At 44.5% G+C, this 16670-nt stretch overlaps 1 protein-coding gene across 6 annotated transcripts in view; it reads left to right on the plus strand.

Annotated features, from left to right (window-relative positions):
• Positions 1-13067, plus strand: part of LOC133345853 (la-related protein 4-like) — an 81963-nt gene extending 68896 nt beyond the window's left edge. For all 6 annotated transcript variants that reach the window (XM_061556889.1, XM_061556888.1, XM_061556885.1 and 3 more), the window contains exons 9-17: positions 755-973; positions 2285-2391; positions 2877-2915; positions 4767-4994; positions 6472-6516; positions 7643-7864; positions 9535-9647; positions 11204-11357; positions 12903-13067. In XM_061556889.1, coding sequence (XP_061412873.1) covers positions 755-973; positions 2285-2391; positions 2877-2915; positions 4767-4994; positions 6472-6516; positions 7643-7864; positions 9535-9647; positions 11204-11271 — 1041 coding nt within the window. In that variant the 3' untranslated portion in view covers positions 11272-11357; positions 12903-13067. The remainder of the gene's footprint in view (positions 1-754; positions 974-2284; positions 2392-2876; positions 2916-4766; positions 4995-6471; positions 6517-7642; positions 7865-9534; positions 9648-11203; positions 11358-12902) is intronic.
• The last annotated feature ends 3603 nt before the right edge of the window (positions 13068-16670 follow it).

Consider the following 16670-nt stretch of genomic DNA (forward strand, 5'->3'; position numbering starts at 1 on the left):
AATAGGGGTTACCCTTTCTGGCAATAAAACAGGTGTTAAGATGCTCAGACACCAAAGATGCCTTTTGCAAGGAATCAAGTCTGCATTGACCACAAGTACGTATGGTGAACATGCAAACAAACATGCAAACAAAAGGTTTCATTTTGGTGTTTGAACATCTTAACACCGACATCATGGGACCTCCTTTGCCAGTACCAAAATGCAAACGCCTTTTGACGTCCTCTGGTCTAACACCGTTTTGAGACTAGGCTCAAAAGAAAGCTGTCTCTGGTGTGGACCAATCAGTTTCAAAGACAATGCATATATTATCAGAGTACTTTTTTGTTTGCATTCTGACCACAAGCATTGTGGTTAATGCAGACATGATTCCTTGTAAAAGGTTTCAGTTTGGTGTTTTAACATCTTAACACCTGTTTTATTGCCAGAAAGGGTAATACCTATTCTTATTTTTCATACTCTTACAGAACTACTTCTCACACTCTCTCCATCCCATTTTATTGCCAGAAAGGGTAATACCTATTCTTATTTTTCATACTCTCACAGAACTACTTCTGAGTACAAAATTAAGTGGGCTCTATCCACACACTGGGGGTAAACTTTCCCGTATGCCCTGCTGCCGAGAAATGCTTCTCAATAAAGAAAACTAATAGAGCCGTTTCAAACATGAGAGGCAGTGGCACGAGCGAGTAATCGCAGGGCTCCACTTATACCCTTACCTAACACGGGGCAATGTTACCCACTCACGGCCGTCCAGGTCCGCATCAAGGCGAGGCCCGTGGCGCTTGCGTCGGCACCACCGAAGAAAGGCTACCCGCTGATGGGGAGCGGCAGCCTTCAGCCGGCGCCCCAGTTTGTGGTGCCGCTGTTCGTGCAGCCCGTGTACAGCCCCCAGGGCGCTCAGCCGCAGTACTCCCTCTACGGGGTCCCAGCCGCGGGATGGACCACGGCCCAACCCTACGTGGATGCGTCTCTGGTGAGTCCCTGCTCTCCTCGGCACTGCTGTGGCCCTGACGCGCGAGCGAGACTCGGACCTCCCAGCCACCTGTTTGGCAACGGTGCCACGCGTGAAGTTAGTGGATGTTTTGCTTTATCTGTTATTATTACTATTACCACTTGTGGATCACTCAAAGCAGGGGTCGGCAACCAAAACAACACGAGACATTTTTTTCCAATTTGGTTAAAAATATTTCAAGAGACGCAATGCATGTGAACACGAGCTCTCGGTCCTTCATAAATAACATCACGAAAGAGTCCTTAATGACCCCTGCCCATGGTAAACTGGACTTCCTTGGTCAGAAGAGCCATTTTTTCTAGAATTTTAAGAGCCGCACTGCAGTTCCTTAAAGAGCCGCCGCATGCGGCTCCGAAGCAGCAGGTTGCCGAGCCCTGACCTAAAGGATCAAAGATAGATTCAAAGACAAATCTCTCACCGATGTGTTTTTTGGTTGTGCTGCAGGGTTGTTTGGAACTATGTCTGACGTTTCGATTCAGGAAAGGAGGCTCACAGTGACATGAGAAACGCTATAAATACATCCATTGATTCCAGAGAAGGAAATTGACCAATTAAAACTTTAACGAGTTCATTGAAAAATGCGAGTGCATCAACCGGGCTTCTGTTGTGTTAAGTAGGTCATCGACCCATAACTGTGGCCAGTGATTCTGGTCTCGCAGATATTTTATAACAAGCAACAATAATAATCATTCTCTGCCCCTCCTCAATCCAATGTTGGATGAAGACCTCCCCATACCGTGTCAGTCATGTAGGTTCTTTGACCATACTTCACCATGCTGGTCAGTGCAGGTTGGTGACATAGGGGGCAGTCAGAACCAGTTCATGCTGTCTGCATCGGGGAGTATACTATTGCTCATTGTGCTCAGGGCCTACAGTGGATATGAGCATTGCCCCATAGTCGCTTCTTCTCTCAAACCTGTGTCACGTAATGCATATTGTGCACACTCTCTCCATCCCATTGATCCAGGCTCCAATCCAATCGCCCAAGGCCAGATCGCTTGTATTTTTACAGTCCGGGGCTTTGCCGAGGAGGTCGTTTACCTTCAATGTCAGTCGATGCTAAGAGGTGGCCTCCTAGCTCGAGCGTGCCAAATGGAACTTGGTTGTTTTCTGGAGACTGACCCTTGCCCTAGCATTGTGTAATTTCCACCACTGGCTTTGGGCCACTACGAGAGAGATGGGCCCATGCTCGCGTGAGCAGGGAGGCAATGTGACCCCCGTGGTTACTCCGAATATTTTGATGATTGTCATGGCATTCATTGCCTTTTTCAGGCACCTTACTCCAGCATGGGTTATATGAATGGATACACATACCCGGGAACGTTCAAAACCAGTGCACTTTTGCCGAATGGAACAAGACAGCACTTTTGGAGAAGCAGGTAACTGACAGACAACAATGTGCATTCGCGTTATGAACCACATCACATTAGTGCCTTTGGACTTGTGCTGGAAAACAAACAAAAAATCTTGACTCATTTTAGAGAAATTTTAGAATATAAAGCCATTGCTTTAAATATGTATATTAAAATCTTGTTTGTAAACTGACATGGCATGTTTATAGTCAAAACAGAATTGGCATTAGAAATGTAGAAAACAAGACCTGCATAATGTCGTGAAAATGCTTTGAATTTATCCCTTATTTAAGTTGTAACACAGCTTGAAAAATATTTAATTTAACAATTCAGAGCAAGGCGTTTCACATTTTTTTCACTTGTATTGATTTTTTTAAATTTTGAATTCATTACCCAAAGGACAACTTCAGAAGCATCGATAATTTCCACTTCTTTGATGTTTCCCGACAGATCTTATCTAATTTTAAATATTATTTAAATGCTTTCGATTGATGTTTTGGTTGTTGTTGCAGAATGGGCCAATCGCACAGAAAGATGCCCCAAACTTACAGGTAATATTTCACTTCCCGACTCTGTTAAGATACCAAATTGTGTAATTAATAATTTGAAAAATGACGATTTAGTACCGATGTTATTAAAGATGTCGTGCATTTAGAAGATGAGGTGTGAGGCATTCGCTTCTTCTCTTCTGCGTCCCACAGTCTGGAACTCCCTCCCTCTGAGATAGTTACACACCCCATCTTCTAGCCCATGCTCGGTGCCGTGTTGACTATGGTGGTGATGACATGATCATAATCGAAATCATCGTCCAGGTCATGCTCTTCTCTCTCTGCCTATGATTCGTCTGTCCCACAATAAATTTTTCACTCAAATTGCACTGTAGCCCTATTCCCCTCCTAGCCCTATTCGTCTCACACCCGACCCCCCCCCCCCCCTCGTCCGTATAAAGATTTCTTCTCGGAAGAAAATCACCCTAATATTCTACGTCTAAGGCAGTGACCCAATGGGGCTCTTTTGGATCAATGTATTCCTGTTGAATTTATCTAAACGAGGCAAACCACTCACTCTACAACACTTTGAATGCTCAAGAGTCGCGTCTGCATGGCGTGGCCCATTAAAGAATGCTACTACTGGGTTGTGTTGGTGTTTTCGTCAAGTGTTGTCGACAAACGTAAGTCACGTTCACCAGCGCACAGTGCGATTTTGTACAGAAATAAAAGTACAGCAAAACGCATATTACGCACCGATGTAGATTACAGCTGGGCGATTCTCTTGATTCTCAGCAGCGCAACTCAGTTTGATTCTTGTAATCAAATACGATTCCTCAATGGATCGTGGGATCAGCAGCCTCGTAGAGTCAAGGGTGGGGTAGGGGATTGGGCTGTGCAGTGCCCCGGCGTGGCATTGAAAGGTGTAATAGCAGACGCTTATGCGATACGTTCAAATGGCGAATCTGGGTGGTGCCGGCCGGCTGGTATTTGAGTTGATTTCAGTCGGGTGGTATTGGCCAGAAATGCCATTAAAACATAAGGCCTAGTGCTTGGAATCGACCGGGTTCCACTCCCAATTCTCAGATCTGCTGATTCTGGTCTACTTATCGTTCCAAAGAGAAGACCGGGTTCCACTCCCAATTCTCAGATCTGCTGATCCTGGTCTACTTATCGTTCCAAAGAGAAGGCTGTGGTGAATTGTATGGGAGACGGAGCGTTCTGCAGCCAGCCTTCGCAATTGTTGAATCCCCTCCCCTTGGTCCGTTGGGGATTTTGAGTCTCACTTTTTTCAATCGCGGCTTAAAACTCGGCAGTTTGTACTGCAGGCTTTCCGCGTAACTTAAGATTTGAAAATCATATTTGTTGTCCGATTGGATTACTATGCAATTATTATCCTTCGATGTTATCATAGTTCTTCATTTTATTGGAATTTCGAGTGGAGTCATTGATATGGTTATTATCAGCTTTCTATTTTGCTTAGATTGTATCTATACTTGTGAGTGTAGTTTGTATTTCCATGTATAGCGCTTTGAGATACTTCAATATGAAAGGTGCTTTATAAAACAGAGGTTCCTATTATTGTAGCATTCAAGCAAAGCAGGAGGGACTACAGCACCTTGATGGTCTCGTTAGTCTCGTTAAGGCCAGCTTCGGCATGGTCCTTACCCTCAGCCAGGATGTTTGAACCTTCCATGGCAGAATCGCTGCTAGAATCCCATCCCCAACGAATGGAGATTTTAACACGGGAATCGCCTATACAGCATAAGAATCGTCATTGCTTGAAAAAAAAATCGTCCGGGATGGAATAATTACGAATTGATTACGATTGTTGCAGGAATTATTTCCCCATCCCCCCGTCCGTAATGTTACGGTCACGTACGATTTTCCCGCTCGTTCTCCGCTTTCTCGCAGGCAAAACGGCAAGAACGCGAACGCCGTGCCTTCCGGCGGCTTCGCTATCGAGGCCGAAGCCCCTTTGTCGAGTGAGCGGGGAGAGGCGTCGGCCCGCACCGAGGTGGCGGCTGGGTCAGGGAGGACCTGGCGCGGACGGAGAGACTCGCACCCCGCTTGGGGGGAGCACCCCGCCGCCACTGCCACCGCTGCCGCTGAGGAAGCCTTCGCGCCCACAGGGAGGGGAAGGTGATTACAACACCCGTTGAGCAACGAGCGCACGACTGTGCCCCATCAAGCGCATTTTTCGCGGTGACACAAAACAAAGCCCTGCCGCTACCGTGTGGCTTTGCACAAGCAGTGTGTTTACACTTGGCAGCGCACGCGAGTGGTTGCACGCTAACAGCACTTGCCCCAGCAGTCTGCTGAGGCTATACCGGGGGGGGGGGGGGGGGGCGGGGGATCTTTGTTTTTGGTAAGCGCAAGTGTTCAAAGCCTTGCATTTATCGTATTTTTTTTGCCCGTTTGACATTCCGTCATGTTTTTATGAAACAAGTTCAACACGCATACATACGTCTGACATTGCGTTGTCGTGATCCCACTTTCTTCAAACTTATAGTACGTGTTAGTGACGACAGTGCATTAACACTGCTGGCCTGATCTCATCAGGTCTTAGAGGCTTAGCGGGGTCAGATCTGTTTAATGCTTGGGTAGGATATACAAGGTTGCGTCAGATAAGTGACATTGAATTCTTAATAGGGGATCGTCTCCTTTTGGCTGGGTCCATCTAATGCCCCGGAATAGTGCCAGAGGAATCATCCGAGGTGCAGTCGCTTTGTGGACGTTACACGTCCAGCGTCGGGGTGTTCATTAATGTGGCTCGGGTTAAACTTTCATTGTAAGTTGGAGCCATTTCCGACATTTGCGTTACTTTTTTCTTGGTTCTTTTCGGTAAAGTCACGTAGAAGGGAAGTAATAAAATAATAATACAATTATTATGTTTTATTTTTTATTATTTTATTACTTCCCTTCTACGTGACTTTACCGAAAGAACCAAGAAGATGAATCCCTGCAGTCACGAAAGCTTTAAATCAAAATTTGCGTTACTCTATTGCATGATAACATTTGACATTGTTTCTGTTAATACCATCATCATCTGCCATGAACTATTCACTGTTGGATAAAGATCTCTCCACGCTGACAGAGTATCTGTTCTGGCAGCTGAATGTGTGTCAGAGATGCTTATTTGGTGGTTATGTTAAGCAGAGTTAGGGCTTTACATAAAGACTGTAAAATTATGGCCATATTATTTACTATTACACGTACTGGTGTGACCCCCACATAATTAAATAGCGTCATGAGATAATAGCAACGACTACGGTTATTTTGAGTGCTGGCTAATGCCTGGTATGCTGTATAGCAAGAAAATATCGTTTTATATATTCGGTGTGTTCGTGTTCCTCTCGCGAGATGGATTGTGACTTGCGCGCATTAAACATTCTCCTGAACGACTCTGGTCCCTTGGCAAGCTTTTAAAGGCTGGGTTGTGAACATGAGGCACATTTCAAAGATGTTAATTAAATATTCATCTCAGCGCCTGTACGGGAGGTGGCTCACATGCCTTAACGTCTGGCTGGAGTTGTCAATTTTAAGGCCTTTATTCCAGCACTACGTACGGTGTAAGAAATATTGCCATTGGTTGTGATTTGCTGTTATATCTCTGCAGACGCACCAGCTACAGGGGAGAAGACGAAATGACGATCGTCCAATTGTGAGTGAATGTGTTTTTAATCGTAACATTTAACATTTTACCCACTGGAATCTGTTCACAGTTGCTCGCAACATTTTTAATTCGTAGTGCCCAGAACCTCCAGTATGTGTGTTGCTGGCAGTGCTGCCACCCAGAGATGCAACCTCAGCACTCATCACACAGAGAGCCTCTTTATGAGAGCTACTCCAGGCTAGGTTGGCCGATGTTGTGGAAACAGTTTATCCACACTTCTTATGAGCTGCCAGAACCCCCCCCCCCCCCTCCCTTACAGCTCCTACCAAATGTTGCAAAGCTTTGGAATAACATCGCCAGCCCATCACCCCCCAACAGTGACCGTGCAATGGAGAGACTGGCCACAGTTATCAAAGTTTGGAATTGTAAATGCTTGCTTTGGCCCGCCATTTGAGATGATCACTGGCCAGTATTTAATTCAGCATGGATATATATCAATTGTCTTGATATGAAATAGAATGTTATTCTCTAATTTATGGGTGGAATGATTCCCCCCAGCTATTTCATGGATATTTTATTTGTTTATATTCACGTTACGGTGAATGCTATAGAGCCTCATGTGGCTGCAGTTTGCTGTGAACGCATTACTTACCATGTACACAAATCGAAACACATTGATTCTTACACGCACAACTGTGAGCTCAACCATCGACATAAATCCACAAATCAATACATCGCTCCACCCCAGTGCTAATTGAAACCTCTTACTTAATCGCCTCTACATTTGTTTTGGTTCTTGTTGCAGACGCTGAATATTGTAAGTGTGAATATTCATTTACTTCTGACATGAGTCTAATGGTGCTACGGTGTGTGTGTGTGTTGATGGTGGTCTGTGGAGAGCGGCAGTGTCGTGGTTAGCCATCACCAACACCACTAACGATTGCTTAAACCTGTCCTGGGCCTCTCCTAGGTAAACACAGCCTCAAATGAGTACCTGGTGGCATGTGTAAACATCGCCACTGGGGAGACAGAGGCGGCCAGGCGTGGTGTTGGCCACCCACCCCCTCGTGTGCCGTGCCGGCCTTCATAGGTGCTACTTGCTAGCGGCACTTGCCTCAACAATCTGTTGAGACTTTGTCTTTCTTTGCCTTGGCCTGTTTGTCCGAACACCAAGGGCGGACAGCAGCTTCAGACGAGCGAGCCGGCGAGCCCGGCGATGTCGCGCTTCGAGCTGGCCGCCTCCAGCTTCCCCCCGCTGCTGCCCGCCACTCCCGACAAGCCACACGCCGCGACGAGCGCCGCCGCCACCGCCGCTGCCACTGCCAAGCCAAAGGCGGAGGGAGGCGGCTCCTCCTCCCAGCCTGCCGTCCCCGCGGGGAAGCCGCAGCCGGCCACGGTAAAGGGCTGCGCGTCCTCCCTGAGCTTTCACCGTCTCGTCGCTCGCCATGGTCTCGTTTTCCGGGCGCGTCGCCCCCCCGCCGCCACCCACCGCTGCAACCCGGGTTCGGGAGAATTTTCCCCTTTTTTGAATCAGTCTCCACGGCCAAGTGTGGCCCCACGCTCACAATTGACGGGCCACTGGACGAGCACTCGCTTATGGCCGGGTGTTAACGCGGAGCCGTAAGAATAGTTCTGGTTCAACCTGCATTGCTTTAAGTGTAATTGTTGTAATTCGCTTCATTTTCTCTCATGGATCAATTCACTCCTGCATTGAATTGTATAAGTGTCAGAAAAACATTGTTGTATGTTGAACTTCTTTCGCACCCTACACAGCCAACCGTGCTAATTGGAGGTGCAGGCGAAGGACAAAAAACTAAACACAAGAACAGTTCTATAGAAATAAGTTTTCAATCTAGATTTAAACGGTCATAGCGCCAGTAGCTTCTTAATATCGGAAGAGCGTTCCAGACTGCCGCAGAAGCACATCTCAATGTGCGTGGTGCAGTGGCCGTTTGAATGGAAACAAAAGGTAATGACAGTGTTATTTTACGTAATAGTTGTTGATCTTTACTTAACCAGTGGCCACATTTGCGAACTTCATGCAGAATAGCTTGTACCACCACTCCCTCATTTACATCTGCCATTTGCAAGTTGCAGATGTCAACGAGGGAGTGGTCGTACAGAGTGCACAACAGTGCGTGTTTGGACAATGTGAAGAGAGAGAGAGTAGGGATTGCATGCCATTCATTGTCAATCCATTGCGGAAAACCTACAGCAACTGTTATAACAGGGGTCGGGAACCTTTTTGACTGGGAGAGCCATAAAGCCAAATATTTCTAAATATATTTCATTGAGAGCCATATAGTATTTTTAACGTATAATAAATTAAATATGTCTTACTTTTAATGCGACTTCTGGTCACGGGTTCCGTGACCCGAGAAATTTTATCTTCAAAACTAATTTCTGTTTACTTTAAAATGACACAGTATTATTTAGGAATATCACAAGTATTTTAAAATCAGTTCCAAACTGATTTTTTTATTATTATTATTTTCAACTCAAAATTGTCTGGGAGCCATATGCCGTCACCGGAAGAGCCATATATGGCTCGCGAGCCATAGGTTCCCGACCGCTGTGTTATAACATTTACCTGCTTTATTACGGGACGTTTTAACTACCTTTGGCTGTGAATAACGACTGTGAAGCTCATCTTATGTAAGCAACGTGCATTGTAGTTATTGCTCATTAAATCTCTGTCTACCAGTTGGCATTGGCCCGTCATTTGAAAGAACATTTCCTTGGCTTCAACAGCGAGGCAACTTCCTTGCGTTGCATGCTGACGTCAATAGTCTGCTGAGCGTAGTGGCTGACCCCAGTAATTTGGTTTTAGAGCCATGGTTGGTGGAATGCTCTGAGGTTGTGTGCAACACACACACACTTAGATTGTTACGCATGGCAGGTTTTTGTTGTTGTTCTTGTAGCAGTGGCTTCACATTCATGGGGAATGTTCGTTTACAAAAAGATATACCACGTACGCAAACTGCTAGTGTCGCTTGCAGGTGTCTGCATGTGCGGCTTTAACGACGTTTGTCATCACGTGACGTATTTTCTTATTGTTTTGCACAGACCAAAGCTGAAGAGGTTCCAGGCGTGTCGCCCCCACCCTCCTCCCCATGCAAAACCCAAACAGCACAGATCCCCGTGCCCAGACCCAGCTTGCCATCCGCATGCAGTGCCAGGTGAGCTGAGAGAGTTGGGGCATAGCACCGTGAGTTTTCAAATAATGTTGACATCTGATTATTCGGTATCCAGTAAGCTGGTAGCGGTTTGTAAATGTTTAGATTACATATAATTGTTATGAATGTCATGCTGCATACATCAAGCATTTGACCAAGCTACCCAGAATGCTTAGATCCCTTATGATCTCAGAATCTAAGCAAGATGAGCCTGGACAATGCTTATATGGGTCACCACCGTGCACAAAACATGTGTCATAGGCTACTATGGTTCTAAGTTGTAGGCAGCAGCGGCCAGTGCAGTAAAATTCCGTTGTTGTACTGCACCTATATGCTCCCGCATCTACGCTACCCACCTTCACCGACCCACACTGATCAGCGTGGTGAAGTATCATAAAATAACCTCGATGACCCAAACAGTGTGAGGAGGCCCTCATTTAGCAGTGGATCGATACAATATCTTAACATGTACTTGCATCGAGTTTCCCATGTAGGAATCAATCCATGTATTGGCCCCGTTTGATTCATGGAAACTATGCATGTCCTTGGAAATCTCGCCATCAATATTATACGTTCTGCATGCACCGTAATGACAAGAGATAATTGTCAATGTGAATGTAATTGTGACCTCAATTCTGACAATTCATCACACCGCGGAGAGACGGGTATTACATGCCCCGTGTCAAATACACTGACGGAGGTGAATGGCACCAAAGCTCAGTTGGGATAGGTCGTTCATTCCGAGATCACGTGTCCAAGCACCTGACCTGCAGTACCTTGAGGTGGCCAGTATGTGGCAGTGTGGCATGCTGCTGATCTGTCCATGGTTGTTTAAAGCGGGTTAATGTTATTCTTTGGTTCTTTTGGTAAAGTCACGTAGATGGAAAAAATAATGTTACGGTGCAGTTTTCTTCTGTATGGGAAAATAACTATTAAGGAATAGATGAAACATGCCTGGCAAGACCCTCATCAAAATACTCTTTAGACTCATAATTTCTTGTATCAAAGGCCATTCTTTTAAAAAAAGGGGTGTCACTCAAAAATACACAGTGCGTGGATCTCACCATTTCTTCAATTTGTGACTGTAAGGTTTTATATTCCGAACAACGTGACAATCGACATCTCACTTTAGTCATTTGCATTTGAGCTCCAATTGTGAGGTCCAATCACATCTTTGATTTCACTTACCAGGACATGTGTGATGGGTTGCTCCTGTGGAATGTGTGTGTCCTGTGTGTGGGGAGCGGTGGTGTAGCGGTTAGCGCACTGTGCTACGAACCTGGCAACCCGGGTTTGATTCCCACTCACGGTCAACACCAGTGATGATTATCGTAACCGGTCCTGGGCCTCCCCTAGGTCGACTTGGCCTCAAGTGAGTACCTGGCGCGGTGTGTAAACATCGCCACGAGGGAGACAAAGGTGGCCGGGCGTGGTGCTGGCCACCCACCCCTGCATGTGCCATGCTGGCCTTCATAGATGCTCGCAAACAGCACTTTCCCTAACAGTTTGTTCAGGCTATACGGGAGATCTTTGTCTTTGTGTCCTGTTACTCACTGTAGCCCACAGTCCAGCCTTGAGAGAAGCAAACCCGCCAGCCCTCAGCCAGCTGCTGTGGAGGTTCCATTGACAGCGACTGAGCAGGAGAAGGACTGCACGACTACAGCCAAGGCCAAGCCACCTGCAGAGCCACAACCCGGCAGCACAGACACGCAGGTACATCACGCTGAGATTCATTCTCATCGGTACGTTATGTAGAAGGCAGCAGTCTAATTTGTTTCTATTGTTGTTGGGTGCTGGACATCTGTGAAAAAGAGCTTTATAGCTCATTGGATTTATCGAGTATAAATATTCTGATTCTGGTGCAATTTCTGAGACCGTGCTGTTTCCAGAACGGCGTTGTTAATTAGACGTCGTAACTTAGCTGTGCATCGGGACAATCTTTTGTTGTTTAAACATGGAACGTGTAAAACAGAGCGGCAACGAATGAACTCATTATGCGGTTAATTATATTACACTGCTTAACCATGTATTTACTTTCAGATATATTCAGCAATTGATAATTTATGTTTCAGCTCGACGATAGCCTATTGGGGTGATTGCTTATGAAGGTTAGCCTTGGGAAATAACACAGGAATAGCCTACAAACGGATCACCCATCAAGCTACTGGAGCAATTTAGATGTGTTTCATCTTCTTGGTTTTTTCGGTAAAGTCACGTAGAAGGGAAGTAATAAAATAATAAAAATAAAACATAATAAAATAATTCTCACGACGTTTCGGCTACAACGCAAGCAGCCGTCTTCAGGTGAAGAATGAGACACCGCCAAGCTAGGAGCTTATATATGAGCTGGGTTGGAGGTGGAAGAAGAGCGCCTTAACAAAAGAATGTGCATATCAAGAGGAATTTAGCATATTCATGGGAAATGCGTAGGAGGTGGGCGGGGGGGTTTCAAAGTCATATTATGCCTATGCATTATGCAGGAAGATGAATCCCTGCAGTCACGAAAGCTTTTAATCGAAAATTAGATGTGTTTGTTTTGTTACATTTGTATCTTATGTTAATCGGAATTGTGCTGATGGTCATGTGACGTGATGGAGGATTGCTCCATATAACTCACAAAATGAATTTGTCAGAGAGTATTCCCTCGAAGATGACACCACAAATCTACTCCTTCGGTCACTTCTATGAGCCTCTCATTGGAGATCGTTTGTCCATGGCAATCAATCAATATTTAGGCAACAGAGCTGGAATATCTATATTAATATTCATTTATAAATGCGTATGCAATTATGTGACGAAGCTAAGACAATCGACTTGCTACAATAGATAACTTGGTTTTACTCACAGATATTATCCCGACGACAAATCGAGCATTTAAAAGGCGTTAATGCAAAGAACTGTCAAAGGTCTCGTCCCTCTGAGCCACCTGTGTGGCAAGCCAAAGCGTGGCTTCTTGCTATCATCAAAGTACCTCCGATTTCGAACCTCAGATTATCACGGTTGGCTATGTATGGTGCGAAAGAAGTTCAACATACATACATACAAAGTATATTACAAATACGTTTTCCTTCCTGCTCAAAAAGAGCATTGGGCGGTGCTAATCTCAGCAGGATGTTCAGAGGCAGTGATGCAAATTACACATTTCTGTGATCAGGGCTCGTCTGTAGAAATATCACCAATTCGTACAAAATGGTGCTTTCAACGAGTATTTAAAATTACAGGAAATCTGTTTTGTGTGTGTGTGGTTTGTCCGTGCAGCTGAAGAGGCTTAGCTACGCTCAGGTCTGCCAGCGCGTCTCAAAGGAGTTCCCGGCACCGCTCGTTGATCCTCTTCTGCAGCCCGGCGAAGAGGAGCCGCCGGCAGAGGCGGGGACGGCCGAGGGCAGCGGGGCCTCGGCAAAGACCGGCGATGGCCACGCTCGTGCGGGATGTGCCGCCAGGCCGAGCGAGGCCCCCGTGGGCACGTGTCTCCCGCCGACACCGCCGCAGGTCTGCGGGGAGGCAGGCTCTAAAGTGAGCCGCCAGCACGTGAGAGAAGCAGGCAGGGCCGCACACAGAGATACAGCCTGACGGGCAGCACACTGCAGCCGAGAGGCGAACTGAGTCGAGGCGGTTCGAGGGGTTAATGTCGCTTGTGGTCTAGGTTGTTTTGCTATCGTTAGCAGAGCTACGGAGAATAACAGTACGAGAATATCTCCATAATTCAACCATAGTACTGTACTTGATGGTTGTAATGAAATGCAGGAGAATGTACCTAAGAAACAACTGCTTTAATTTCCAAGAAGGGAAGGTTGTTGCGTGATATTATTTGTAGATTTTGGAGTAAAATCTTTTCATGGTTCTAGTAATAGGAATGGCAATGCATAACGTATTATGTTATTTCCTGAAATGGCTCATAATGGTACTGCTATGAGAAATAAAAGTGTTCAGCTATAAAATAATTACCAAAGCTCTGTAGGTCATTATAAAGTCATCTTAATATAAACAAGCCTCAGTTATTCCAAAAACAATATCGTTCATAGGTGTTCCCAGAGGAGAAGTGGCTTTTCAGATTGGCGCTGTGTCTCAGCGCGAGTTGTGATCGTACGTTGGCAAATGTTTACAGGGAAGTACCAGTTAGATAACCATAGTTTCTGTGACCTAGAACTAAGCAGTATATTATTCACATAAATATTGATACGAAAAAAAAACAACACCTGTGCTTTGAGCTTGTGCATATTTAGCAGAATATGTAAATATTTGTTTGGAGCAAAAAATATTTAGTGTAGCGCTGTCCCTTTAAATATTTTAAAGTGCAAGCTTTAATGCCTTGGGTGAGAAAAAAAATATGCAATGTAAAAAATACAAAAAAAATCATATCATTTTATATATTTATATTGCTAGGTTTAATCCACACTATATTTAAAGAGTAATAAGTTGCTGTAACAATGATTATTTGTGTAGATAAGTGGGATTTTTGGTTTTAGGTTACGTTTGCTTGATTTTTTGGTGATTGCAATCTTACTTTAGCCCGTAGCTTTAACAAGGTAAATGCAATGAAGATATCATATAAACATTTGTTCAGTTTTAGAATTAAAATGAAAGTTTCCTTTTTGTTAGTTTCATACGATAAACATAATATATTGTGAGCTCCTTTCTTGAGAGATATCCAAAATGTAAGATAGCCTGGGTGTGGTGCACTGCTGTTTCGCCGTTTCATGCGCTGAGGTTCCTGCTGATGCCAGTGTTTTTATTTCCTTCCGAGTGAAATTATTGTTCGTTAATAAATCGACGTTTTTCGCCGCCGCTATTCTCTAATAATTTTCACTTTAAATCACATGCAAACGTCACTGAATGATTTTATCGTAATGATTAATCGCAACCAGTTGTTTACCGTTGAGTTTGCTGTTCTGTAATAGCTTTTAATGCAAGTGCTTGGAATAGAATAGGATTACAGGTCGGTGTTGCCGAGCTATTTTGCTCAGCGATTAACGTTGCACTAACAGCCATGTTGATTAAAAATCATCATTTCATCTTGCTCTACGATCGCATGATCCCGGTGCTAAATCCGTCATTGCGTTTGGACAATTTAACCTACAGTTATTATGTTTTCATGTCAATGTTACCTTGTTTACATAAAGCAAAGCCATGCTGTGTAGTTAACAACTTCATCTGCTGACGATTCCACAAGTTGGCACTGCCTTTAATGCAGACACGACCTCTTGAAAGAACGTAAGTGTACAATTAACTTTAAAATTGTAAGTGTTTAAAACATAATTTACGAATGTACGGTCATGTTTTTAGTTTGAGAGAGCTAATATAGCGTTCTGCCATTATGCATTGTTCACACCTTTTACAGTTGTCAACAATTTTGTAATTTGTTGTCTCCCACACCTGTGCCTACATATTTCAAACTTGGTGGCTGGCATGCTGATATGAAAAGATAATATTAAGTCAACACTAGTTATAATCCAACTATTCTTAATGCACACGTTGAAAATGTATGGATTATCGGAAGTTAATTTGCAATGCCGTTGTGCTTATTCATTTGAGTTGTCATACGATGCTGGTTTTACTGAATGTATTGTGATTAAACACTTTAAAAGAAAGGGGATGTTTGTTTCTGTTTTGTTCCGAAAAAACGATGAACTAAACTCAACAATTTTTTTATTTTACCAGGCAAGGTCCACTGATCTATATAGCTCTTTTTCAGAAGTGACCTGCCCACAAATGATAGGTTAACAAAGTTTGCTTATCACGTGGAAATGTATCGCAGCCAAGTACTCCAAAACGCACGTCTCTAAATGTGGAGGGGAAAACCTGGAGGACCTGGAGAAAAATCCACGTGACCACGGGGAGAGAGGCACTGCAAACTCCAAAAATGTACAGACGTCAGGGTCGGGATTGAACCCACGACCTCCTGTATATCAGCTGAGGTAGTTACATCTCGCCGCCGCAGCGTCCACGTAACAATGCTTGCTCACGCCACAGCTGATGTAACGAATCTCAACTCAAGGGAGCTTGATTTGAAGCTTTCGTGACTGCAGGAATCCATACTCTTTGGTTCTTTCGGTAAAGTCACGTAGGTAGAAAAAATAATAAATCACGACGTTTCGATCGCAACGCAAGCAATCGCCCTCAGGCGGTTGCTTACATTGCGATCGAAACTTCGTAATCTACTATTTTTTCTACCTACGTGACTTTACCGAAAGAACCAAAGAGTATGTCAAGGGAGCTGTTGACAGCTCCTGTCGAGGCCATTTGGCCTGTTCTTTGCGTGACCAACCAACGATCATAGATAGACTTGACTGGTGTACCCATGTAACGTTGCTGGGTGAACTGAGGCCCCGGTGGGATTTCAGAAACTTGCACCAACAGTTTACCTGCCGCGCCAGGTGATTGAACTGTCGACCTCTGCATTGCAGGACCATTGTGCCAACCGCTACAGCACGGCAGCTCATTTTGTTTCTCAGTTGAAAAGGCAACCACAAAATGTTTATCGCTCTAGACATTTATAAATGTGTGGGAAATCGGTACCCGTTTGGTTTTATTCATTTATCAAGAATTTTAGAGACACTTAACAAGCCTAACTACCAGTACCCTCGCTTAGTTCCATACGGTCATGGTTAGAACATCCAACATAATTAAAAACTAACTCACCGGACAAACTGGGACACTTTGTAATTTAATCCAAGTGCGCAAACAATGAATAACATTGTGAAGGGTATTTTGAGGAAAATTAGTGGGAGCATGTCACATGGTGTATGAATAATTCACTTTTAATAAATGTATATGTATTTCTGACTAAATGGTTTGTTCGATAATCACTCCGCGAATAGAAAACTGCTCGCATAAATTCTAAACTGTTCATATTCAACTCTCTTAAAAGTGGTGAACTCCAGTTACAAGTCAGTCAATCCCTCTGCCCTCTGTCTCTATTCTCAATACAAGGACCATTTTCAACAAAAACTCAGGCGACTATATTTGTGCCGTTACGAGGCAGAGTTAATACTGGTAGGAACCTCCTGGTTACACCAGCCCACAGGG

The sequence above is a fragment of the Lethenteron reissneri genome, chromosome 23 (assembly GCF_015708825.2).
Source record: "Lethenteron reissneri isolate LAM-NWPU_2019-01 chromosome 23, ASM1570882v1, whole genome shotgun sequence".
NCBI classification, from domain to species: domain Eukaryota; kingdom Metazoa; phylum Chordata; class Hyperoartia; order Petromyzontiformes; family Petromyzontidae; genus Lethenteron; species Lethenteron reissneri.